This window comes from Bos javanicus, chromosome 22 (assembly GCF_032452875.1).
Source record: "Bos javanicus breed banteng chromosome 22, ARS-OSU_banteng_1.0, whole genome shotgun sequence".
Taxonomy (NCBI): Eukaryota; Metazoa; Chordata; class Mammalia; order Artiodactyla; family Bovidae; genus Bos; species Bos javanicus.
Genome location: NC_083889.1, coordinates 16974809 through 17002049, shown reverse-complemented (window position 1 = coordinate 17002049; position 27241 = coordinate 16974809). Strand labels below are relative to the sequence as shown.

The 27241-nt window shown below is 48.4% G+C and overlaps 1 protein-coding gene across 8 annotated transcripts; it reads left to right on the top strand.

Annotated features, from left to right (window-relative positions):
- Position 1: 1 nt before the first annotated feature.
- Positions 2 to 22282, top strand: CPNE9 (copine family member 9). 8 transcript variants are annotated; one of them, XM_061396311.1, is made up of 20 exons: positions 1256 to 1423; positions 1941 to 1981; positions 2110 to 2156; positions 2252 to 2355; positions 2793 to 2829; positions 3327 to 3403; positions 7011 to 7074; positions 7187 to 7290; positions 7484 to 7588; positions 9277 to 9318; positions 9629 to 9704; positions 9812 to 9865; positions 10289 to 10350; positions 11063 to 11109; positions 12267 to 12448; positions 12680 to 12807; positions 18172 to 18274; positions 18954 to 19011; positions 19391 to 19464; positions 21880 to 22160. In XM_061396311.1, the coding sequence occupies exons 1-20, from the start codon at positions 1356 to 1358 to the stop codon at positions 22063 to 22065; spliced, it is 1659 nt and encodes a 552-aa protein (XP_061252295.1). In that variant the 5' UTR covers positions 1256 to 1355; the 3' UTR covers positions 22066 to 22160. The 8 variants fall into 8 exon arrangements, with proteins under 8 accessions (XP_061252294.1, XP_061252293.1, XP_061252289.1 ...); XM_061396310.1 differs by lacking the exon at positions 2110 to 2156 and having other exon boundaries at positions 2 to 1423; XM_061396309.1 differs by lacking the exon at positions 2110 to 2156 and having other exon boundaries at positions 2 to 1423; positions 18160 to 18274.
- The last annotated feature ends 4959 nt before the right edge of the window (positions 22283 to 27241 follow it).

Here is a 27241-nt window from a genome sequence, read left to right as displayed (position 1 = left end):
AGGGGGGGTGGAGGTACATAGGAAGCAAGAAGAGATTGGAGACTTGGACGTGCCTCTTAATTCATGAGCCATGAAAGTCTCCAGTGAGATAGCAACACATAGCAACAGGCTCTTAAGGTGGGAACAGTGGTCCTCAGGCCTGAATGGGCCCCAGTCACTTGGGGAGCCTGTTTATCCATGCAGATTTCCAGGGCTGCCTGAAAGTTGGACTTGAAGTTGCTGAGATCTTCATTAAGCTGGGAAAAGGGGTGGGCCTATTTTTGGCCATGCCCTGGGATCTTAGTTCCCTGGCTGGAGATTGAACTTGCACCCTTGGCAGTGAAAGCATGGGGATTCCTAACTATTGGACCACAAGGGAATTCCCAAGTAATCTTTATTATTAAAAAGTTCAGCAAACAATCTGCTTTTGGTACAGGTGACCTGCAGGCCCTGCATTCGATGAGGGATTGGTTTCCAGGGCCTCGAAGGCAGTAGGTGATGTGGGGAGGGTGAACCTGGCCGACCACCACCCTCATTTACTGTGTGATCTGTGGTGAGCTGCATCCTCACGGAGTATGTCTTCGTCTCTAACACCATGAAGTCATGTGGGTTCAAAGACATGGACAAAAGGTTTTGCACAGTGCACCATTTACTGACCTCTGACTCAACACAGAAGAGATCATTAGTGTAAATGCCCAGAAGAGGGAAATAATACCAATGAACATTTTTTGAGTATTTACTGTGTATAATCCCCTATGTTAAATCCTGTTTGTAGGTTATCTTGATGAAATTTTACAACACCCCAAGTATGTGCTATTATGGCCATTCTTACCAGTGAACTGACTCAGCCAATGAGATGTTGAGTAACTTGCCCAGGGTCACACAGCCAAAGAGAACAAATGTGTATTCCTATTCAGAGACAGGAAAGGCGCGAGTGGCAAGGGGAAGAAGCAGATTGTTGAGGGAGCAGCTCAGGAAAAGCAATCTACCCCAGTGCCCACTAGGTATCCGGGGCCGGTCAGCATTCTGGACAGCTCTTGTAGGGGCAGGCCTGGCTCTCTCCTCGGGGAGATGCACTGGGAGGACTCTCCCACCTAGTGAGTTGGAGTTCGGATCTGTGTAAGGTTCCTGGCCTACTGGAGGCTGCTCCAATGGAGTGGGGGCCCCCCGCGGGCCGGGCGGGGCTGCATTGCCATCTGGAGCCGCTGTGCGGCCGGCCACAGTGAAGGCGCGAGCAGCCAGAGCGCAAGCAGGGCTGGAGGGAGCGCAGCTCCGCCACCACCGCCGCGGCGGCACATGGGCCGGCCCCGCCGCCGCTGCCAACCCTTGCAGCCCCCGTCTCGCAGCCTCCCGCAGCTCCGGCCACCCGACCAGCCATGTCTTTCAGCGGAGCCTCCGAGCGCAGCGTCCCGGCCACCAAGATTGAAATTACCGTGTCCTGCCGGTGAGCGGGCCATGCCAGGAAGGGCTTAGGCATTGCCCCAGCACCACCCAGCTCAGGGGCTCAGCACGAGCAGGGGGTAGACCCCAGGAGAAGAAGGATCGGGGCCGGGGAAAATCGCGGGTGCAGACTCAGGGGAGTTGCTAGCGGACGCGGGGAGGGGGTTTCCTTGAATAGCCCCAACCACAAAAGAGGGCTCAACCTAAGGCTTGAAGGGATGGGTCGCGGGGATCCAGTAGGATCTGCGCCCCAGGAGGGTAAAGTTCTGGGGGCTAACCCTCTTTCCTGGGCCCTTGGAGGCAGTCTAGACGCGTCCAGTCCGCAGAGAAACAGCTCTTGGGCTGAGATTTCCGGTGTTGTCCAGGGTGCTGATAACGCGGGCCCCGGCAGGGTGTAGTTACGGGGGAAGGAAGTGTGATTTGAACCCCGTGCCTCCCTAGGTGCCCACCTCTGGGTAGGGTACCAGCAGTGGGCTCCAGAATGATCCACTCGCTGTCCGTCTGTTTGTCTCTTTCTCTAGAAACCTGCTGGACCTCGACACCTTCTCCAAGTCCGACCCCAGTAGGCGGCACCAGGGTCGGGAGGGAGGGAACTTGGGGTCCGAGAGCACCTGAGGTCCGGGGGCGGGGAGGGGGGGGGGGCGGGCCGACCTGACGTCCTTCCCTCCCCGCCCCCGCTCCCGCCTGCAGTGGTGGTGCTTTACACGCAGAGCCGGGCCAGCCAGGAGTGGCGAGAGGTAAGTCCTGGAACCCTCACCCAGTCCTCCGCCGCGCCTGGGAAGCACCTGCCCCCTTTAGCAGGCCCCATGCTGATTGTCCACTCCCCATTCAGTTCGGACGGACCGAGGTGATCGACAACACACTGAACCCAGACTTCGTGCGCAAATTCGTCCTCGACTACTTCTTTGAGGAAAAGCAAAACCTGCGCTTCGATGTGTGAGCCCCGCCCAGAAACCTGGCTTGGACCTCCCCCAACCTGGATCCGCCCCCCAGCGGGCCCCCGACCTGGCTCCACCCCCGGGCCCAGTTCGGTGGCACTTTGAAGGACTCCTCTCTAGGCTTAGCACCGCCCCAAGTCTAGGTTGGCCACTCCCCAGGCCTAGTCCTGCTGACAACCCTTCTCCTTAATTGGCTCCGCCCCTTTCTAAGTCCCACCTCTGAGATGACCCTGCCCCCAGCTGGCCCCGGACTTGACCTTGCCCACGTCTGACTTCCTCTGACCCCGACTCCTGCCCCAAGGAGGTCCAGGTTGAATTCCGGTACAAGACTGCCCCACCCTCCACCCACAATTTTAACCTGGACTCGAAATCGGACCCCTTTTCCAGGCTCTCTCCCACCATCCCCTCCCCATGTTGGTCCCACTCTCTTCCCAGGTACAACGTCGACTCCAAAACCAACATCTCCAAACCGGTGAGTGACCATTCCCTCACGGGCAGGCTGGGCACACAGGCGGCACTCACTGTGTGTTAAACGACCCTCCTTAGAACCCTCCTACCCCTCAAACCCGACTCGACCTTCTTCTGCCCCGAACCTGCCCTCCCTGCCCTCCTCTCCTGTTCCTGCCTCGGTTTCCCACCTGTGCCTCTTACTCACTGCTACTCTTCCTTCTCGACTGCTGCTGGGACCCTCAGAAGGTGAGGCTGAATGGGGCTGGGCGGGGTCAGTGTGTGTGGTGTGTGAAAGGTGAGGGGTGGGATGGTATCTTGGCAGGGTAGAGGCAGTGGGCTCCAGATGTCAGGACCAAGAACGGCGGCTTGTCTGGGGACCCCGTCCCTCCTCTAAAGCCCTGGCTGGGTGGTTCCACTGCCTCCAGTCGCAGTGGTCAGTGCAGCAGCAGCATCAGGGCTGGGCTGGGACTCTGCACCACCAGTCGCTCCTGTCCTCGCTGACTCTGTATCCCTGTGCAGGATTTCCTGGGCCAAGCGTTCCTGGCCCTGGGAGAGGTGATTGGAGGCCAGGGCAGCCGAGTTGAGCGACCCCTCACGTGAGCTGAACCCGAAGGGGAATGGGGGAGGGGCGGGCCTCCAATTCTCCTAAAGATGCAGCTGACTCTGTATCGTTGGAGGCTGGGACTGGTCAGGTGCCTTCAATGGCTCCCATCACCTCCTGGGAAAATTCAATTTTCAGGGCTTTGCTCAAGTCACTCTCAGCCCTGACATATCTCCTCTCTCTCTCACTCTCTCTCCTCACTCTTTTTCTGAATCTGATTCAGACTTTAAGGTCCATTTCCAAGTCTTCCTCACTAAATCAAGTTCTCTGGAATTTACATTACATTCACTCACTAAATATTTATTAGCACATTTTGTATGCTATACCCTGAGCTGGGTACCAAGGATTTATCCATTCCACAAACACTACTGGGCATATACTCTATGTGAGCCACTGTTCAAATGGCTTGGGTTGCAGTGGTGAACGAAACAAAGGCTCCTGCCCTCAGGGAACTTATGTAACAGAAGAGGGAGAGAAATAGTACAAAACTGAAATAATAAATAAGTAAATTACATAATGTGCTAGAAGACATGAAGTGCTGTGGAATGAAAGTAGAACAGAATTAGAGTGACCGGAAATGCAGGGTGATGGGTGTTGCAGTTTTCTGCAGAAGGGTTGAGGAGGCCTCATGGAAAGGTAACTTCGGAGCAATAATCTTAAGAAAGTAAGGGAGTGAGCTGTGCTGATACCTGGAGGAGGAATGTTCCAGGAGAGGAAACTGTGCAGAAGTCTGATGTGTTCAAAGAGCAGCACAGAGGCCAGTGTGGGTGGAACTGGGTGAGCAGCGGGGAGAAAGGAGGAGGTGAGCTTGGTGGATTCACGTTTAAGGCCTGGAAGCCACTGTGAGGACTTTAGTTTTTACTCTGAGTTGGGACTCAGTGGAGGGTTCTGAGCAGACAAATGCTCTAACTTGCTTTCAAAGGATGCTGCTGGGTTGAGACTACATCTTGGGTGGGCAAAAGCAGAAGTAATCCATGGTGCCACGAGTGAAGGAGGGGAGAATTAGTTAGATTCTGGATATAAATTGAAGATGGAGAAGCAGATTCCTGACAGACTGAATATGGACGTGAGAGAATAAGAGGAGTCAAGGATGACACCAAGGCCTTTGGCCTGAACAAGTGGAAAGATGGAGTTGCCATAGAGATGATTTTCTTTTTTAGGTGAGGGAGGAGTAAGTTGTGGGAGGAAGTCAATGAGGAGTTCAGTATGACATACTGAATTTCATAAATTTTTATTAGACAAGTAGATGTGTCAAATAGGCAATAAGAAACATAAATCTTATATGCTCTTTCAGGACATGAGATTAGATGAGATCACTAAGGGAGTGAGGAGAGAGAGAGAAGACCAAAGACCAAAACTCCATGAGTTGGAGCTAGGAAGGGAGACTGAGAAGGAGCATTAATGAAATGGGGGGATAACCAAGAGTAGGTGGTGCTGTCCTGGAAGCAAAAGACATGCATCAATCACAAGAGAGTGGCTGATCATGTCAAATGCTGCTGCAGTCAAGAAAGGTGAGGACTGGGAACTGGATAGTGGGTTTAGCAGGATGTCAGTTGCTGGTGACTCTGCTTGTCAGAGTTTTGAAGAAGAGGTTTGGATAACAGCCTGGTTAGGGAGGTTTAGAAGAGAATGGAAGAGAGAAATGGGAATTAGGGGTCTTTCAAGGAATTTTCCTGCAAAGAGAAGAAGAGAAAAGGAGGGGTGGCTGGAGAGGGAAGTGAGATCAAGAAGAGGTTTGTAATATTTTAACCTGAAAAAAATTATATCACATTTGTATGCTAATGGAAGTGATCTAGTAGAATCTGAAAATCTGACATAATACAAAGAGGGAAAGAACTTCTCTGGTGGTCCAGTGGTTAAGACTCTATGTTTCCAGTGCAGAGGGTGTGGGTTCGATCCCTGATCGGGGAACTAAGATCCCACATGCCTCATGGCATGATCAAAAAAAGGGGGGGCAGTTGCTGGAGTGATGTCTCTGTACAGGCAAGAGGGAGGGTGTGGAATGTAGCACACAGGGGAGGGATAAATAGGCACATGGTAGTCATTTATAGCAACGGTAGGAAGGCCTCGTGTGGGAGAAGATACTGGAGGCAGGGTAGGTGTGTGGCGGGTCTGTGGACAGTGTCTTCTGGTTGCTTCAGCTTTGTCAGTGAAGTAGGAAACAAGGTCATTGGCTGAGAGTGAGGACGGAGGAGGAGGCTTTTTGGGCTGAGGAGAGAGGAGGAGGAGTGCAAGTGCCATCTCACAGCACTGGAGAGTGAAGGGACTCACTTAATCATACTGTGCATTCGCACAGTATGATTAAGGACCTTGAGGTTTGTGGTCACACATCTAAAATGAAACCAGTTAGCACGAGTGTGGGTTTTCCTCTGGCCGTATCCAGTTGCACAGGTGTGGTATGGGTTAGGCAGAGAATAGGATTTAACTCAGGCTGTGGTTCTGCCAAATAAGTAGACAGAAGTGAGAGAAGGGCTAGGGGAAAGGAGTAGGATGGAAGGGAACGATTATTATAGTCCAGAGTGACTGGAATTCACACTGGGTGAGGAGATGGGGGAGAAAATTAAGGAGAGAAAGAACAGTGAGAAGGCAGTAGCATCAGTGACTCGCTTCTGGGTGTGCAGGTGGAGAGTCCCTGCACTCATTACACACTATCTTTTTAAAGCACAGAGAGTCAGAGATCAAAAGAGCCAATGAAATGGTTCAAGTTCTCATATTAAAGATGACAAAAATCACATGGGCAAGTTGGAATCAAAACTTGAACTGAGAATACTCCCAACTTAGCTTCCTCTCTGTCACACTTTGGCTCTTCCAGAGTTTAGGGTTGGCAGGCCCATATCCACAAGGCCTCTGACTGCTTGGAGACCCAAAGCAAGTTGGGGATGGATGTCCAGGCATATGCAAGTGTCTCTTCTTGGATCAGAAGAGGATAAGGCTGCCCTGGTCTTTTAGATCTCACTCTTCACAATCTTCTGAAAGCACAGCATCTTTGACCTAACAAACCAGTCCTTCTCCCCAGATGTGGGTAGAAATTGCTGTCCCTCATTCAGGACTGTTGCATCACATCACGCTGTACTTGCCTATGGCCTTGACATCCCAGCTGCCCCTGGAAACTCCCTGAAGGCAGGGTTTAGCAGAGCTGGAAGATGCCAACTGGCCAAATTGTACCTAGAACAATGCCTGGCATATAGCAGAGTCTGCTTTGAGAAACAGAACCACCTTCATATCTACCAAGCTTACCAACTGCTTTTTATTCCATGCATTCATTCTCATCTTTTCACAACCCTAAGAGGTAGACAAGATTCCCATTACATAAAGAGAAAACCAAGGGCCCAAGGTAAGGGAAAACAACTTGCCCAGAACTCTAAATCCTGTCTTTCCCATGCTACCATTATGAGATGTCCACACAGGCTAAATTAACCCCTTCCTTCCAGACCAGAGACCCTCCCCAGTCCAAGTCAGGTCCTACCCCACCAGGGATGGAAACACTCGGGACAGTCAGTAAATGACAAATTGAATCCCCTGGCCTACCCAATCCCAGATTGGCCACCCCAATCATTGTTTCCTACTCTCCCCCCTCACAAAGAGGCTTTTTCTGCTTCCAGGGGTGTACCAGGCAAGAAGTGTGGAACCATATTGCTGACTGCAGAGGAGCTTAGCAATTGTCGGGTAATTAAGGGCCACATGCTAGACCCAGGAGGCTCTCTTCTCTCCCCAAACTCCCTTTAGTGGGCTGAGTCTGGGGGCAATTTGAGTGTCAATAGTCCAATGTCATCCACAGGACATTGCCACCATGCAGCTGTGTGCAAACAAGCTGGACAAGAAGGACTTCTTTGGGAAATCAGACCCCTTCCTCGTGTTCTACAGGAGCAACGAGGATGGCACGTGAGTCACTCTCCCACTACTGCTGTGGGCCCATTAGGGCTCTTAGGCTGGGACATCTTAGACTCCATCAGGACCTGAGCCCAGAATTCACTTAAGGCAGCACCCAATATGTGCTTAAACCAAGCATATGAGGCCCTGTCTCTGGGCTCAGTCCTACCCCAAAGGCAGGATCCAGTCCTCTTGTCCTCTCCAGGTTCACCATCTGCCACAAGACAGAGGTTGTGAAAAACACACTGAATCCTGTATGGCAGCCCTTCAGCATCCCTGTGCGGGCTTTGTGCAATGGAGACTATGACAGGTCTGCATCAGTATAAGCCAAGGAGTAAGGGGACAAGGGTGTGAGAGAGGGGTTCTTGGGGCAAAGAATGAAGGTTGAAGTGCCATAATAGCATTGGAGGATCCTGCTCAGTGAGGCAGTTTTGGACATGGATATGGGTGCATGGGAAGGCATATGAATAGCCACATGGATGAATAGGTAGATGGACGGATGGATGGGTGGATGGATGAATGGATGAAAGGGCAAGTGAATAAGTGAATGAGCAGATACATGGATAGACAATCAGACGAATGGATAAACTGGTGAATGAATAGATGGGTATGTGGATGGGTGTACAAGAGGACTGGTGGGTGGGATGGATGAATGGATAGCAGATGAGTGAGTGAGTGGACTGCTGGGTGGATTAGTGGATAGGTAGATGATGGGCAGATTAATGGATGGATGGCTAAATGCTTGAGAGGCAGGATGGGTATATGAGAGATTGGTGGTTGGTTGGAGAGGCAGAGGGGTGACTGAAAAAGCAGGAGGATAAACAGGTGGAATGACAGTACATTAATAGACAGACAGATGAATGGGTGGTAGAGGGAATGGATGGTGAGTGTGTCGTAGATGGACAGGCTGACCATATGAATTCACAAGTGGGCAGCATGAAGGTAGGTGAGTGGGCCCATAAGTAGATGGTTATGTAGACGAATGGATGATTAGATGGACAAATACCAGATGGCTGCGTGTTTGGTTGGATAGATGCGTGGAGATACAGATGGATGCTTGTATGTATTGGTGAGTCATTGAAGGGCTGGATGTATAGTTATATGGGTGATAGAGTTTAATAAGTAATTGATTGGTAAATTTATATGGGTAAAAGGGTGACTAGATGGATGGTTGAATGAGCTGCCACATAGATCAGTGGCCATATGAGATGACTTAGGCATAGCTGTTAAGAACATGGTCTTTGGAACCAGGATGTCAGAGTTTAAATTTCAGCTCAGCAATTTACTTGCTATGGTCCTTAGTCAAGTTACTGGTTTTGGGGCCTCAGTTTCCTTATTCAAAAGTAATAATAGTATTAATACTTGCTTTATAGAGTGCTTGTTAAATTAGTCGGTGAAAGTGCTGAGAACAACGCCTGGAATACGTGTGTGTACTTAGTTGTGTCTGACTGTGCGATCCTCTGGTCTATAGCCAACCAGGCTCCTCTGTCCATGGGATTTTTCAGACAAGAATACGGGAGTGGGTTGCTGTCTCCTACTCTAAGGGGTCCTCCTGACCCAGGGATCAAATCCACATCCCCTGCATTACATGTGGTCTTTACCTTTTGAGCCATCAGGGAAGCAATGGAATTCCCTGGTGGTACAGTGGTTAGGACTCTGCATTTGCACTGCTGAGGTTCCTGCTGTTCAGTTCCTGGTCAGGGAAACAAGATCCCACAAGCCATGCAGCGTGGCCAAAATATTTTTTAAAAGTCAGTAGTAAAGAATAGTAATAGTACAAATAGCAGCAGCAGTAGTAATAGTGATAGTTCAGTAGGTAGCTGGGTACATTCATGGACTGATGAATGGATAAGACAGATGGGAGGAAGGTTGAGAGAAGGACAAATGGATGGATGGAAGGATGATCTGTATATAGTCAAGATCATCTTGACTATCATGGGTGGGGGTGTCTCAGACTTATTCTACAAACCTAGCCTATGTTTATCTCCAACATTTCAGAACGGTGAAGATTGACGTGTACGACTGGGACCGGGATGGAAGGTAGCACTGCCCTCTCCTAGAATTAAACCAAACAGTTCCCTGAAATATGTAGCACACTAACTAGGAACCCCAGACTAGCCTTGGGAGCCAGAGAGGAAAAGAAGGGAAGAGACAGTGTGCCAGAGAGACAACTAAGGGGACCAGCTGTGTTCAGGGTCCTTCTTTTCCTCTTAGGTTGGTCTCTCTTCTGACCCAAGGCCCAGTGCCTGGCAGACCAAGTAGAGGCAGGGGATAGTGAGGTTAAAAGACTGGTTTCAGGGGTGGCTCCAAGCCAGCAGCAGTCGCTTACCTGCCCCTGGCCTCATTGCAGCCACGACTTCATCGGTGAGTTCACCACCAGCTACCGAGAGCTGAGCAAGGCCCAGAACCAGTTCACAGTGTATGAGGTGAGAGCGCAGGCCCGCCCAGGTTTCCCAGGCCTCCACCCCAGGTGTGCTCGGTCTGTGCTCCCTTCCTCTGTGTCGCACCGTCACCACTACCTTACTTCACTTAGGTACTTAACCCCCGGAAGAAATGTAAGAAGAAGAAATACGTCAACTCGGGAACCGTGAGTACTCCCGAGAGCTCTGGCCCTCTGTAGATCCTTCTGTCTCTGTCCCCAGAATGGGGACACCCAGCATGACCACGCGGTGAGGGTGTGGGAGAGCTATGGTGCAGACTACTTGCACACAGTGATGCTGGATACAAGGTGGCACCATTTCAGTTTTCCTTTTGTTTCGTTTTTTTTTTTCTTGTTTTTCCTCTCACCTAAGAAAATTTGTTTGATCTTTTTAATCTTTTGCAGGTTTTTCGGGGGGGGACCCTAAGTTTTATTTCATGATTTAATACACTTTTGGTTTCTGATGGCTTCCCCCTTTGCCCTTTCAGAAATCGGACAGGATGGGTCAGGGGCTGGAGTAGAGTGCCTCTTTGCCTTTCTCTAGCCCAGCCACCTTTTCCAAGTAGCAGGGCTGCCTCTTCTGTCCCACAGGTGACGCTGCTCTCCTTTTCTGTGGACTCTGAATTCACTTTTGTCGATTACATCAAGGGAGGGTGAGTCACAGCCAAGCTCCAGACTAAAGTCCAGCAATGAGTTTCTCCCAGTTCTCAGCCTCAGTGTTACTCTTCATTAATGGTCAGGATCCAATGAGATCATGAAAACAAACTTGAAAACACTTGGCAGACTATAAAGTGCAGGGTGCTGTCCACGGTAGTTCTCTCCATAGGGCTGCCTTTCAGCCCTAGCTTCCAGCCCCCCTGGGAAGATGACAGACCAGTGGTCTCCCGTAGCCTTACTGGAGCCCAGACAGAAGATATGGCGAGGCAAGAGGGAGAGGCCAAGAGAGAAGGAAAAGACAAGCAGACTGTAGGGGACATTCTCCTTGGTTTAGTGGATGCGAGCAGACGTCAGTAAGGTACTTTTCTTCTCTCAACCTGATTTTAATGTAAAATGGAGATGTTAATTACTACTTCAGGACTATAGTAAGGGTTAAATTAAATTATGCATATTATGTGATGAGGTAGGCATTTAGGAATGAATGGGGCATGTGGGAACACACTCCCCAAAGTGTGTTCTATGGGCCAGCAGCATCTGCCTCACTTGGGATTTTGTTAGAAATGTAGAATCTCAGGCTCCACCCAGACCATCCAGATCATAATTTACTTTTTAACACAATTCCCAGGTGATTCAGTTGCGTACAAGTGTTTGAGAAATCCTTAGTAAGTATTAGTCCCTCATTTCTCAATCCATCTATTTCCCCAACAGGACACAGCTGAACTTCACAGTAGCCATTGACTTCACAGCTTCCAATGGTGAGGCATGGATGGGGAACAGGGTGCGGAGGGATTCTAAAGAAGTCATTAGGGATGGGCCTGAATTAAAACCTGGGAATAAGAGTTAACCTATCCAGGAAGCCCAGGCTTGAGGCAAGGCCCAGTCAGGCTAATACTGGGGCAGGAGTGTTGTGGGGGTAATGGTGGGAGAGAGTACAGAAAGGTTTAAGTGGGTAAATGGATCAAAGAAAATCGAAAGGATAAATAGCTCTAGATAGCTTGAGAAGTAGATGAGTAAATGAATGGATGGGAGGGAAGAGAAGTATACTAACAGATGAATACATAAATGGGTGGATAACTGTGTGGGTAGCTAGATGAATAGAGTAGGCAAATGGGTCTGAGTGAGTACAATAGGCTGAAGAGGTGGATGCATGAACTGGAATGTAGCTGGACAGCTGGACAAGTGTTTAAATTGGTGAAATAGATGAGTGGACAGGTGGATGGATCCATATGAGTACAGACAGACAGGTGAATGAATGGGATGGATAGAGAAGGATGAATGAATGAGTAGATGGACAAAAGAATATGGTTATATGGACAGATGGGAAAGAAAGAGAAATGGCAGGTGAGCAAGTAGATAGATGGCAGGCTGGCTGGCTGGATGCACAGGTGGGTGGCTAGCTGGATAAGAGGATGGAGAAGCAGATGGATAGAGATGAAGAGATAGATGGATTTACGGCCAGTGGAAGGGTGAATAGATGTATGAGCAGGTGGATGAACTGGTGGATAGATATAAGGGTTGGTACATGGATAGTTTGAAAATGAACATTTGGATGACTGAGTAAAATAATAAGGAGTACATGGGTAAAGAGGCTTCTCTGGGGGCTCGGTGGTAAAGAATCTGCCTGCCAATACAGGTGACATGGGTTCGATCCCTGGGTTGGGAAGATCCCCTGGAGAAGAGAATGGCAACCCACTCCAGTATTCTTGCCTGGAGAATTCCATGGACAGAGGAGCCTGGCGGGCTACAGTCCACAGGGTCATGAAAGAGTCAGACACGACTTAGAGACAAAACACCAACAGCATGGGTTAAGAGTGGATGAATGGATAGGCAGCACATAGATGCAACAAAGACAGGCAGGCGAATAGATGGATCATCAGTATGACCATGGGGTGGGGCTCCTGTTTCCCTACAGGGAATCCCCTGCAGCCCACCTCCTTGCACTACATGAGTCCTTATCAGCTCAGCGCCTATGCCATGGCCCTCAAGGCAGTGGGAGAAATCATCCAGGACTATGACAGTGACAAGCTCTTCCCAGCTTATGGCTTTGGCGCCAAGCTCCCTCCAGAGGGACGGATCTCCCACCAGTTCCCCCTGGTACAGTATGGGCCAGATCCTAGACTCCACACTCTGGAATCTGGCCCACCCAAGTTGACAAAATTCTTCTACTTAGGTTTTCTTCTAAGGGTCAAGGACATGCAGAAGAGAAGGATCTAGGGGAGGGTGGCAGAGCAAGGAGGGGAGCTGGGCTGGAGTCTGGAGGGGCGTATGAAAAAGCAGTGGAGAAACGCAAGAGTGAGCAGTCCAGCAGGGTATCTTCCCTGACAGAACAACAATGATGAGGACCCCAACTGCGCGGGCATTGAGGGTGTGTTGGAGAGCTACTTCCAGAGCCTGCGCACAGTGCAGCTCTACGGGCCCACCTACTTCGCCCCTGTCATCAACCAGGTGGCCAGGTAAGGAAACTGGATGGACCTGGGGGAAATTAAGGGGACCAGACAGGGGATTGCGGAGAAGGCGATGGCACTCCACTCCAGTACTCTTGCCTGGAAAATCCAGGACGGAGGAGCCTGGTGGGCTGCAGTCCATGGGGTCGCTGAGAGTCGGACACAACTGAGCGACTTCACTTTCACTTTTCACTTTCATGCATTGGAGAAGGAAATGGCAACCCACTCCAGTGTTCTTGGCTGGAGAATCCCAGGGAGGGGGGAGCCTGGTGGGCTGCTGTCTATGGGGTCGCACAGAGTCGGACACGACTGAAGCGACTTAGCAGTAGCAGCAGACAGGGAATTGACTTCCCAAGGATAGTGAATTTAGGCTTTGGGGAGAGGGTGAAAGTTTCAATGTTGGCCAAGCTCTGGTATAAAGAGGTTACATCAGGCCTTATTCTAAAGTAGAAAGAGTGTCAGTGAACTGCCTCAACCCCACTTCCTGGGAACAACAAACCAGGCCTCAAGTTTGGGGAAGAGAGGACCTATACAACAGTGGATAAGGCACAAGCTTTGGCATCAAACCTGGGAGTGACCCCGGGTCCACCACTCACTAACCTCATCTGACCTGAAGCAACTTAACTTCTTTCTAAGCCTCCATTTCATCCATGTAAATGGGTATAATAATGGATAATAAGAGCATCTTCTTTTTATAGGGTTATTGGGGATTTAAAACTAGGTAACAATATAATAATACTTAGCACAGTGTCTGGCCCATAGTCAGTGCTCATGGTAGATTAAATCATGGTAGATTAAAATGAGCTCAAATTGTAGATTAACGATGGAAGAGTAACTTCTAAAAACAGAAGAGTAACTCCAAAATTTCAGAATAAAAACACAAAGCAAAGAAAATCCAACTTACATATCAAATTATTTTTTTTTGGATTTTTTAAAACTATATTTCAATACATAAATTTGTATGCATGCTTTAAACAAACTATATTTCAAGAATGAGAGAGTCTAAACAAAAAGTATGACCAGCACCAGCATTTAAGTTTTCTGATTTTTAATGCAAATAAAATAAAATGATTGAACTAAAACCAAACGTATGTCAATGAACTTAAGTTGGATAAATTCACCTAATAAAAGAAAAAGTTTCTCTGATTGGATAAAAAATAATAATTCTACTATATGCTAAGGGCTTCCCCGATAGCTCAGTTGGTAAAGAATCCACCTGAGACCTTGCTCCAATTCTTGGGTCAGGAAGATCCCCTGGAGAAGGGATAGGCTACCCACTCCAGTATTCCTGGACTTCCCTTGTGGCTCAGCTGGTAAAGAATCTGCCCGCAATGTGGGAGACCTGGGTTCGATCCCTGGGTTTGGAAGATCCCCTGGAAAGGGACAGGCTACCCACTCCAGTATTCTGGCCTGGAGAATCCTATGGACTATAGAGTCCATGGGGTTGCAAAGAGTTGGCCACAACTGAGTGACTTTCACATACATGCTGCTGCTGCTGCTAAGTCACTTCAGTCGTGTCCAACTCTGTGCAGCCCCATAGACGGCAGCCCACCAGGCTCCCCCATCCCTGGGATTCTCCAGGCAAGAACACTGGAGTGGGCTGCCATTTCCTTCTCCAATGCATGAAAGTGGAAAAGTGAAAGTGAAGTCGAGCAGTCGTGTCCGACTCTTTGCGACCCCATGGACTGCAGCCTACCAGGCTCCTCCGTCCATGGGATTTTCCAGGCAAGAGTACTGGAGTGGAGTGCCATTGCCTTCTCCATTCACATACATACTATATGCTAAATAGAAGAGACCCATGTAAAACAAAATACCTCAGGAAACTTGAAAGTAAAAAGATGAAACAAACAAACAAAAAAATAATAAAAGTGGAAGAATTTCAGGGAGATATATATATCCAGAGACTCCATTTTCCTCTAATAAAGATTAGTTTATCTTCTAATTCATCATGAGATAATAGTTTCTTTAATTACAAAAGTAATGTAACATTGCTGTTGAAATTTTAAGGATGGAGAAATTAAATAAGAAATGACCCAGAAAATGGCCCATGAGAATGTGAAGATATATACACACACATATATATAATATATATATAGTTAATGATAGTCTTTTCCTTATGTAGCCATAATGGCAGTCAAATTTGATGTAACATTTCACTACTGATCTTTTCACTTAATAATGGAACCTGAGCACATTTTCTTTTGTTATTGTTATTAAACAGACTTAAATATTATCTTGGGCAAATTCGCTGATTCACTCATTCATTTACTGATTCAATGAACATTCCATAACGCAAAATGTAGCATGAATGTGGGCTGTAGAGCTAGACTAAGTTAATACACCCACTCTACTGCTTACTAGCTGTGTCACTTTGGGCAAGACTCCTAACCTCTCTGTGTCTGTTTCCTCAACTGTAAATGAGGATAATAGTAGCGACATCATGGGGCTGTTGTGAGGACTAACTTAATATTCATCAAGCACATAGAACAGTGCCTGCCACATGGTAAGTGCTATAGGTGCAAGCTATTACTGTTACTATTATTATCATTATTACTATTCAAAGGGCATCTGCGTGTGCTCAGATATCTGCTGGGGCACTGGAGATTCAGATGAATCAGATCTAGTTTCTGCCCTTGAGATCTCCCGCCTTGGCGCAGGAGACAGAAATATAAATAAATCATTACCTTCTACAGGCCAGAGCTTCCCAAACTTTTCCAGCAAGTCGCCTGTTGGCAAAGGCAAACAACTGCTTCCCCTAGGGGACACTGGGGGCCCGGTTGAAAGCAGCCAACCTGAAAATGTCTTTGAAATCCCCATATTTTATCTTAACAATTCATGCACATTTTACATGCTTCTGACATTGTGTCCATATTTGCTATAATTTAAGGCGTGGGGAGGTGTGTTTTAAGTATACTTAGAGTCATCTAGCTTTATCCACCAGACCATATAGTGTAATGGGTGCTTCAGGTATCCTGTGACCTTGAGTTCCCCTTGGCATACATGTTGGTACACTCATGGGTGTAAGGACCCAGGAAGGGCGGACAACCCATCTTGGTGGGTGGCATCCAAGAGACCGGAGGCAGCCTAGTTGTGGAGGGACCTGACTTCTTGGCTGGGTGCAGAGGGCGAACTGGACTTTATCAGAGGAAGATGTGCAGAACAGGCCTGGCGGCAGGAACTGCATGTGAAGAGCACAGAGGCATGAAGGGGCAAGCTTGGGAGACAGTGAACAGTAGACCTAGATCAGAATGTGCAGCGTGCACAGAGGAGTAGCCAAAGAGCAGGCGGGAATGAAGCCTAGAGGCATCAAGAGCTCAGGTTTTAGGCTTAGTCGGTCAAGTGTGGACTGGGGCCCCAGCTTCACCACCCCTTTGGAATGTTATTCCTCATGCCTGTAAACTTCACTTTGGAATAACAAATGTGCCCACCTTATAGAATGGTAGTGAGGATTCAATCAGATCACGTATGTCAAGTGTGCAGCCATGATTTTGATGACCACAGATGCCTCTTCATTGCCTGCCACCCCAAAGCCAAGTGGGGCACAGTGGCTTTCCCCAGCCCATGACCCAGCTCCAGGTCTAAATGGCCTTGGGAGTGCCAGGCTTCTGCAGGGAGCCATGGATGTGCCTCCCAAGTCCCCAAACCCTTCCACACCCCTCAATGTTCCTGCTCACAAATCCCTTTGTGAGGGGGCCCTTACCCATTGCTCTGACCTCCTCTCTCTTCTGTAGACCTACCTGCATCTCCTAGAACACGCTCTCTCTTGGTTTGCACATGCCATTCCTTCTCTCTGGAACATCTTTCCTTTACCCTCCCATCCTCCCCCCACCCCACCTCTACCTCCACCTCCTCCTGGCTAACTCCTACTCACTTTTCAGGTCTTAGGTTAGATGTCATGTCCTCAAAGCCCTCGCCTCACTGCATCGTCGTGCTGTAAGCATCCATCTCCTCCCAGGACAACATCTGATTCTCTGCTGCAGGCTCAGCACCAAACTTGGTGCCTGACCCACAGCAGGTGTGCAGTGATTATTTGCAGAATGAGTGAGTGACAGGAAACGGTGGCAGCCCAAGCCTATGAAGAGGCTGCAGCCAGAATTCAGGAAAAGAGCAAAGGCTGCTAGGGAGGATCATGGCCCACTCCCACCCTGGGCTCTGGGCAAAATCAGCTGTAGCTGTTTGAATTCTCCACTCTCACTGTGCTTTCCTCTGGGTTTTTTATATCAAGCTTATATATCAGCATTGTCTGATAGAACTCTCTGCAGTGATGGAGATGTTCTGTATCTTGTGATGTCCTGTATGGTAGCTCCCAGCCACATACAGATAGTGAACACCTGGAGTGTCGCTAGGGTGAACAAGGAACTGAGGTAATTTTATTTAATTTATATAAATTTCCATAGGACCTGGGGACTGCCTTACTGGATAGTACAGCTCCATCCTTTCCAATCCTCACAGGGTTTGAGACTAGAAGTCAAGAGGCCAAGTCTGCCACGGCCTTTGTGCTGTCTGAGCTCTTGTTTCTCTTATGTATAAAATAAGGGGACTGGACTCAATGACTTCTGAACTCATTTCAGATCAAAAAATCTTGGGAGTCAAAGTGAGAGAAGGAAAAAGACTCTGGGAGCAGCTGTTAAGACTGGGTGAGGACCCAGAAGCCTAGGCAATGGGATGTGATGAGCAGAGGGAGAAGGGAGGAGGAGAAATGGGTGAGAGAGGGGAGAAAGAAGGCCTTCAGTCTTTGGTCTTGTATAAACACCAAGATCATTCCAGGGCCAACAAAATCCTGGGTTATCTGGGCCCCACCCCATTTCAATCACATGGTCCATGCTGCTCCCCTCACTTTCTGCGCCCCAGACAGGGTAGGCTTCCTCCAGTCTCATCACAGGGACTTTGTCCATGCTGTTTCTTCTGTCTGGAATGACCTCCCCTCCCCTTCACTTAGCCTCCTCTCCCTCCTCTTCTCCTTCATCCTCCAACATTGTTTCCTTAAAGAAGTCTTTATTGACCTGGGCCATGTCAAGATCCCTTACAGGACGCTCTCATAGCAGTAGCTTTTTCTCTCCCAACTCTCCTCACAAATGCTATTCTATAGCTATTTCTGTGATTCTTGGTTCAGTGTCCACTCTCAAGAGGACTGGGGGGACTGTTTCTTTCTCACGATGCCTAACACAGTAGCTACCATAGTAAATGCTCTGTGAGTGTCACTGGAGGGATGGTAGGAGGGGCAGGCAGCCAGCTCTGGGGAAGGAGCATGAGCTTCCGAAGCCCCAGTGCTTGTCCTCTGCTTACAGGGCCAGCTGGGGAAGTTTTAGGGATAGACATTCCTTTGGACTCTCTGGGCTTTCAGCTGAATTCTGATTTTAGCCTCTCCCCCAGGGCTGCAGCCAAGATCTCTGATGGTTCTCAGTACTACGTTCTGCTCATCATCACTGATGGGGTCATCTCTGACATGACACAGACAAAGGAGGCCATTGTCAGTGTAAGTCTGAGGAGGGTTTGGCAGGAAGAGGTCACTGTTAATAACTGTCCAGGGGTTGAGATTTTGCCCTACGTGCAAGCTAACAAGTCAGGCTGCCAATTTCATGGATGCTCGCAGTGGACACAAGACTTCTGGATCAAAAGCAAAGGTGTGTGGGACTTCCCTGGTAGTCCAGTGGTTAAGACTCAACACTTCCACTGAAGGGGGCATGAGTTCAATCCCTGGTCGAGGAATTGAGATTCCACATGCCACTATCCCAGCAGTAGCAACAGCTCAACTATCAGCATTGGCTCTGATTCACTAAGTCCACTTCCCAGAAGATAATGTGCCAAGGGCCAGATTACCAGTGGGTTGTATTATAGAACATACACCCTGAGTGTAGAAAACCTGAGCCTTTTATCATGGGCAATAAGCATGCCTGCCCTTCGTTCCAGCATGAGACATTTTATTATACTAGACAGTAAACAAACCTGCCCTTTGCTGTATAGGAAGACCCTGTATCTTTCAAGGCTGTTACATATGCAGACATACTTGAAAAGATAGTCCGGCACAAAGAGAAATCAGTGCCTCTGCTTGTAAGATATGCCAAAATATTATACACAGAGAGAATTGTCCCCCAACAGTCACTTCCCTTGTTATGGCTGCTCACCCCAACAATTTCCCCTCTTTCCCCTCACAGGCCTCATCACTGCCCATGTCTATCATTATTGTCGGTGTGGGACCAGCCATGTTTGAAGGTGAGTAAGATGAGGGGTTTTGATGAGTGAGACCAAGAACTAGGGAAAACAAAGGAGGATCTGGGAACCCAGGCCTGTCTCATAGAGAAGATAGGATGGATGCCTGTGTCAGACCTTGGCCAAGTCAGACGTTCTCTGAACCATTTCCTCATTATAACCGAGGTTGTTGATACAAATACTTCCCTCCTGGGGTTCCTAGGATGATGGAATGCATGGGAGGGAATAATAATAATAACTCCATTACAATGCCTAATATTTGTAGGACTTTGATACAACCATTAGGTGGTCTCTTGATGACTCCAGAGGGGAGCGAAGAGGCAGAGGGCAGCATGGGTTGTTGTGGGAAAGGTCAATCAGCTGAGGGGTGTCTTTTCTGCAGCTATGGAAGAGCTGGACGGTGATGATGTGCGCGTGTCCTCTCGGGGACGCTATGCCGAGCGCGACATCGTTCAGGTAGACCTGCTGTCATGAGGTCAAAAGGAAGTCATGGTGTCAAAGGCATGGTGGGAAGGAGGGGTTAAGTTAGCAGCCATTCCCCTTTACTGCCTTCCTTTTTTTTTTTTCCCCCCAATTTTTATTTATTTATTGGCTCTGCTGGGTCTTCATTGCTGCATGCGGGGCTTTATCAAATTTATGGGAGTGGAGGCTACTCTCTAGTTGATGTGTGTGAGCTTCTCTTGTTGCGGAGGTTGGGCTCTGTGACCCGTGGCCTCTAGACCGTGGGCTCAGTAGTTGTGACGCAAGGTCTTAGGTGCCTCAAGGCATTGGGATCTTCCTGGACCAGGGATTGAACCTGTGTCCCCTGCATTGGCAGGTGGATTCTTAACCACTGGACCACCAGGGAAGTCCCTTTACTGCCTTCTTAATCATTTACCTTTCTTCCCTTCACTCTTTCGGCCTTCCTACATTCATTCAACAAATTCTTTTTGAGAAACAGGCAGGTTGCTGCAGCCATGGTGGATTCATAGTGTGAGAGATCCCCAAGGCACCTGCCCTCTAGTGGAGGCAGCCAATAATAATGGCACAGTTCATTAGATTGTGCTAAGTGCTCCAGAGGGACAGCAAACGCCACAGTGAGAGTCTGTAACTGGGATCTGATTAGGCAGGATTGTCAGGGAAGGCTGCTGCTGCTGCTGCTAAGTCGCTTGAGTCGTGTCCGACTCTGTGCAACCCCATAGATGGCAGCCCACCAGGCTCCCCCATCCCTGGGATTCTCCAGGCAAGAACACTGGAGTGGGTTGCCATTTCCTTCTCCAGTGCATGAAAGTGAAAAGTGAAAGTGAAGTCACTCAGTCGTGCCCGACTCTTAGCGACCCCATGGACTGCGGCCCACCAGGCTCCTCCGTCCATGGGATTTTCCAGGCGACAGTCCTGGAGTGGGGTGCCATTGCTTTCTCCATCAGGGAAGGCTACTACGAGGAAATTACATTGGAACTGAAATCTAAAACAAGGCATAAGCATAACAGGCAGAGAAGCAGCAGGTGGGAAGGCCCTTAGGTTCAAAATAACTGGCCCAATCATGGAGAAGGCAAGAGGCCCGGGTGGCAGGATCACAGCAGTGAGTGGAAGAGGAAGGCAAGGCCCTGCCAGTCATGGTGAAGTTTGGGGCTTTGTTCTAAGATAATTAGAAACCTCTTGAAGGATTTTAGATAGAGAAGTGAGATGGTCAGTCTTGCATTTTGAGACATGCAGAGAGGCTGCAGGAGTGCGGACTGCAGCAGGACAAGGGAGAAGGCAGGGAGATCTGTTAGTGAGGAAGCCTTCGAAGTAGTCCAGGGATTTGGATGGGAATAGGAGCAGTGAGGAGGGAGAGGAGAAACAGGTTCAAAAGACAATTTAAGAAAAAATGTATGAGAATTGAATATTTGATTAAATGGTGATAGGGAGTCAGGGGGGCTTCAAGAATGATTCTTAGTTTCATAGACTGAGCCCCTGGGTGAGTGATAGTCTCACTTGCTGGGAAAGGAAAGGCTGGAGGAGGGGCAGATTTGGCAGAAAAGCCTAGAATTCAGCTGTAAACACACTAGACTTGAGTTATCTAAGAGGAACGAAAGGGGATGTGATATGGGCAACCAAGTTGTGACTCTGGGCCTTAAAGAAAAGAAGGTAGGGATGGATGTATAAATGTAGGAGTTATCAGGGAACAGGGTTGTTTTTTTTTTTAATTGAAATACAGTCGATTTACAATACTGTGTTAATTTCACGTATGCAGAATAGTGATTCAGTGCTTTTAGTTTATACTCCATTTAAAGTTATTACAAGATAAAAGCTACAATACCGTGTTATACAGTTTATCCTTGTTGCTTATTTATTTTGTCTATATTAAGTAGTTTGTACGTCTTAATCCAGGGAACAGTTTGTAAATGTGTTGAAAGTGTATGAAATCACCCAGGAAGAGAATTAAGAAAGAAAAAGCATCAGCTTTAGAGATTAGGCAGACCTAGAGCATTGGGGTTGGTGCAGGGAGGCATCCAGAAAGGTAGAGAAAATCTAGAAGAATGTAATGTGTCAAGAGTGGGAAGTGTTCAGGAAGATTATAGTGAAATGTAATGGAAAGCTCAAGGGGAGTCAGCAAGATGCGTGACAATCATTGCTTGCTGGACTGATTGGGGAACATGGTACTGTTGACTTCGTTAGCAAGAGCAGTTTCAGTAGACTGCATGAAGCCAGGTTAGAGTGGTTTAAGGGTGAATGGAAGGTGGAAAAAAAAGTGGGTGGGGAGAAAGCAAATGTGGAAAGTTCCTCTAGATAAGGTGGGAAAGCAAGTGACGCTTGGAGATGTTAGGGGCCAAAGAGGGAGCCTCTGCCCCGCCACCCTCCCCAGTCCTCTCTCTCCTGGCCACCCACATCTGATCGTGCCTGTCACAGTTTGTCCCATTCCGAGACTATGTCGACCGGTCGGGGAACCAGGTGCTGAGCATGGCCCGACTTGCCAAGGATGTGCTGGCGGAGATCCCAGAGCAGCTACTGTCCTATATGCGCACCAGGGACATCCAGCCTCGCCCGCCACCCCCTGCCACCACCAGCCCAACGCCAGCTCCAGAGCATCCCTGAATAGCCCACGTAACCAACGCCCAGCAGTCTGCCCGCCTGCCCACCCATTGCTTCTGCTCAAAATCAGAGGCACCTGGAACCTTGGACCTCATTGGGAGGGCAACTTGGAGGATCAGTATTGGCTGGTCGAGCCCTCTGCCCCATCACCCACAGAAGGGCCTGGCACTGTCACCACCTCCCTGCCTTCTTGCCAATAATAAAGCTGATCTTTACTTCACTTCTGTCTCATGGGTCTTAGGAAGGGAGGCTGGGATGCCCAGGGTCTGGGACACACCAAGAGAAAGATGGAGCAAGGACAGCTTCAGCTAGGGATCATCCCCATCCTAACACACATCCATCTAACCCTTCTTCAGATATTCTTCAAATACTTTAAGAAAGAAGTGAATCTTTATGTGTGTACATTTTCCTGAGGAGAAAGGCCCATAGCTTTTATCAGATTCTAAAAGGGATTCTTGACCTCAAAAGGGGTCAGCTTTAAGATCAGTTCAGTTCAGTCACTCAGTCATGTCCGACTCTTTGCAACCCCATGAATTGCAGCACACCAGGCCTCCAAGTCCATCACCAACTCCCGGAGTTCACCCAGACTCACGTCCATCGAGTCAGTGATGCCATCTAGCCATCTCATTCTCTGTCATCCCCTTCTCCTCCTGCCCCCAATCCCTCCCAGCATCAGAGTCTTTTCCAATGGGTCAACTCTTTGCATGAGGTGGCCAAAGTACTGGAGTTTCAGCTTTAGCATCATTCCTTCCAAAGAAATCCCAGGGCTGATCTCCTTCAGAATGGACTGGTTGGATCTCCTTGCAGTCCAAGGGACTCTCAAGAGTCTTCTCCAACACCACAGTTCAAAAGCATCAATTCTTCAGTGCTCAGCCTTCTTCACAGTCCAACTCTCACATCCATACATGACCACAGGAAAAACCATAGCCTTGACTAGACGAACCTTTGTTGACAAAGTAATGTCTCTGCTTTTGAATATGCTATCTAGGTTGGTCATAACTTTCCTTCCAAGGAGTAAGCGTCTTTTAATTTCATGGCTGCAGTCACCATCTGCAGTGATTTTGGAGCCCAGAAAAATAAAGTCTGACACTGCTTCCCCATCTATTTCCCATGAAGTGATGGGACCGGATGCCATGATCTTCGTTTTCTGAATGTTGAGCTTTAAGCCAACTTTTTCACTCTCCACTTTCACTTTCATCAAGAGGCTTTTTAGTTCCTCTTCACTTTCTGCCATAAGGGTGGTGTCATCTGCATATCTGAGGTTATTGATATTTCTCCCAGCAATCTTGATTCCAGCTTGTGTTTCTTCCAGTCCAGCGTTTCTCATGATGTACTCTGCATATAAGTTAAATAACAGGGTGACAATATACAGCCTTGACGAACTCCTTTTCCTATTTGGAACCAGTCTGTTGTTCCATGTCCAGTTCTAACTGTTGCTTCCTGACCTGCATACAGATTTCTCAAGAGGCAGGTCAGGTGGTCTGGTATTCCCATCTCTTGCAGAATTTCCCACAGTTTATTGTGATCCACACAGTCAAAGGCTTTGACATAGTCAATAAAGCAGAAATATATGCTTTTCTGGAACTCTCTTGCTTTTTCCATGATCCAGCGGATGTTGGCAGTTTGATCTCTGGTTCCTCTGCCTTTTCTAAAACCAGCTTGAATATCAAGAAGTTCACGGTTCACATATGCTGAAGCCTGGCTTGGAGAATTTTGAGCATTACTGTACTAGCGTGTGAGATGAGTGCAATTGTGCGGTAGTTTGAGCATCTGCTCTCATGGGTCTAGTTCAAGTTTTTTGAGTGAGGATAATTTAAAAAGCTGATATTTTCTTTGAGTGAAGGGAAGTGAAGTGAAGTCGCTCAGTCATGTCTGACTCTTTGTGACCCCATGGACTGTAGCCTACTACGCTCCTCTGTCCATGGGATTTTCCAGGCAAGAGTACTGGAGTGGGTTGCCATTTCCTTCTCCAGAGGATCTTCCTGACCCAGAGATCGAACCCAGGTCTCCCACACTGTAGGCAGATGCTTTACCATTTGAGCCACCAGGGAAGTCCCATTTTTTTTGAGTATTCACTACATATCAGACATTGATAAGTAATTTACATGCATCATCTTATTTAATCCTCACAGCAATCCTGTGAGATAAGCACTGTGTTATCTTTTGCACATGAAGAATCTGAGGCTCAGAGAGGTTAAGTCACATATTGAACAGAACCCAACAGTTTGGCTCCAGAGGCCAAGAGGTTAACCAGCAAATCTCTTCCTGGAGTGTCAATTTTATTAGGATGTTTAGGGGAAGGCCAAAGGAACATTTCATGCAGAGTGGCACAGTAAAGGACAGAAATGGTATGGACCTAACAGAAGCAGAAGATATTAAGAAGAGGTGGCAAGAATACACAGAAGAACTGTGCAAAAAAGATCTTCACGACCCAGATAATCACGATGGTGTGATCACTGACCTAGAGCCAGACATCCTAGAATGTGAAGTCAAGTGGGCCTTAGAAAGCATCACTACGAACAAAGCTAGTGGAGGTGATGGAATTCCAGTTGAGCTATTCCAAATCCTGAAAGATGATGCTGTGAAAGTGCTGCACTCAATATGCCAGCAACTTTGGAAAACTCAGCAGTGGCCACAGGACTGGAAAAGGTCAGTTTTCATTCCAATCCCAAAGAAAGGCAATGCCAAAGAATGCTCAAACTACCGCACAAGTGCACTCATCTCACACGCTAGTACAGTAATGCTCAAAATTCTCCAAGCCAGGCTTCAGCAATATGTGAACCGTGAACTTCCTGATGTTCAAGCTGGTTTTAGAAAAGGCAGAGGAACCAGAGATCAAACTGCCAACATCCGCTGGATCGTGGAAAAAGCAAGAGAGTTCCAGAAAAGCATATATTTCTGCTTTATTGACTATGTCAAAGCCTTTGACTGTGTGGATCACAATAAACTGTGGGAAATTCTGAAAGAGATGGGAATACCAGACCACCTGACCTGCCTCTTGAGAAATCTGTATGCAGGTCAGGAAGCAACAGTTAGAACTGGACATGGAACAACAGACTGGTTCCAAATAGGAAAAGGAGTTCATCAAGGCTGTATATTGTCACCCTGTTTATTTAACTTATATGCAGAGTACATCATGAGAAACGCTGGACTGGAAGAAACACAAGCTGGAATCAAGATTGCTGGGAGAAATATCAATAACCTCAGATATGCAGATGACACCACCCTTATGGCAGAAAGTGAAGAGGAACTAAAAAGCCTCTTGATGAAAGTGAAAGTGGAGAGTGAAAAAGTTGGCTTAAAGCTCCACATTCATAAAACGAAGATCATGGCATCCGGTCCCATCACTTCATGGGAAATAGATGGGGAAACAGTGTCAGACTTTATTTTTCTGGGCTCCAAAATCACTGCAGATGGTGACTGCAGCCATGAAATTAAAAGACGCTTACTCCGTGGAAGGAAAGTTATGACCAACCTAGATAGCATATTCAAAAGCAGAGACATTACTTTGTCAACAAAGGTTCGTCTAGTCAAGGCTATGGTTTTTCCTGTGGTCATGTATGGATGTGAGAGTTGGACTGTGAAGAAGGCTGAGCACTGAAGAATTGATGCTTTTGAACTGTGGTGTTGGAGAAGACTCTTGAGAGTCCCTTGGACTGCAAGGAGATCCAACCAGTCCATTCTGAAGGAGATCAGCCCTGGGATTTCTTTGGAAGGAATGATGCTAAAGCTGAAACTCCAGTACTTTGGCCACCTCATGCAAAGAGTTGACCCATTGGAAAAGACTCTGATGCTGGGAGGGATTGGGGGCAGGAGGAGAAGGGGATGACAGAGAATGAGATGGCTGGATGACATCATTGACTCGATGGACGTGAGTCTGGGTGAACTCCGGGAGTTGGTGATGGACTCGGAGGCCTGGCGTGCTGCGATTCATGGGGTTGCAAAGAGTCGGACACGACTGAGCGACTGATCTGATCTGATCTTAGGGGAAGACATTGTATATGAAAACACATACTTTATAGTGGGTCGAATGCAAGTTTTATACCAAGATAAATTAGAAGTTTCCAGGCGTTTTAGGCTTTGCCCCAGAACCCTGGCAGACCCTCTCACGCTCCCCGTTGATGGCAAAACTGGACAGGCTAAGCAACAAGTACTGTTTTACAAGTAGACTCTTCTTGGCACCCAAGTTCTCAAAAGCCCCCCAAAACTGACAATAGAGTTGTCGAGTTCAGCTTTACAAATAAGCAATATGAGGTAGGAAGAATTTAACAAATTGCCCAAGTTCACATGGCTACTAAGTGACCCAGTCACATTAAAAGTAGCTGTTTTGACATCATGTAGCCTTTCCCCGCCTACCTACAAGGTTCCAGCATCTGAATCTTATTTTACTTACACAGTCCGTTTTACAGCCAACCAGCATTTTGCACCGCCCCCAAACAGGCCGCTACTTTCAGATCCACACCTTTGCTCCAGCCCTGCCCTTTTACCTTTTCCAAGCCCCGCCCTTTCCCTTCAGCCTCGCGTGTTTTTTCCCAGCTCTATCCTCTCCCCAGCCCAGCTCCAAGTTCCAGGCCCATCCAAAGCCCCGCCCTTTCTTTTCTGAGGCCCCCTCTTCTGTTTAGTCCCACCCCTCACCCCCGGTTGAGTCCCTATTCTCCTTACTGGGGCCTGCTTTACAGATAGCCCCGCCCACTCCCCGCAAACCCCGCCCCATAGATTGGATTATTCTCTTCCAGCCCCGCCCCGCCACTACCCATAACTCCCAGTGCCCCTTAGGCTGCAGTCCGCGTCCCTCTTGCTCCTGGCCCTGCCCCCAGCCCCGCCCCGAGGCTCCGGCCCCGCCTCGCCGCCTTCCTCGGAGACCAAGGCCAGGTCCCTACCGCAGCCGCGGCGCCAGCAGGAGGGAGGGAGGCGGGGGGAGAGGCAGAGGGGGAAGGGAGAAGGGCGGGCTCCTTACGCCCAGTCCCGCGCTCATCGTCCGTGTCGGCAGATTCGCTACAAACGGCCCGACAACTCCGGATCCCGAGTATCATAACTTCTGTATCCAGAAACCCAACTCTAGATGGAGGCGCTAGAAAAGCCCTGTAAGGTGTCCAGGGGCCCTTCCGAATCCCAGAGAATGGCCTCTCGAGCCTCAGCGGGCGGGCGGGGATCTGTGGCGAAAGTGCAGCTCGGCAGT

Bases quoted from the DNA above. Each gene is read 5' to 3' on its own strand.
- CPNE9 (XM_061396304.1), top strand. From the start codon at position 1,276: ATGGGCCGGCCCCGCCGCCGCTGCCAACCCTTGCAGCCCCCGTCTCGC. The intron at 11,110-12,266 runs GTGAGGCATGGA...GTTTCCCTACAG, and splicing joins TGACTTCACAGCTTCCAATG to GGAATCCCCTGCAGCCCACC. The intron at 12,808-18,159 runs GTAAGGAAACTG...TTCTGATTTTAG, and splicing joins GTCATCAACCAGGTGGCCAG to CCTCTCCCCCAGGGCTGCAG.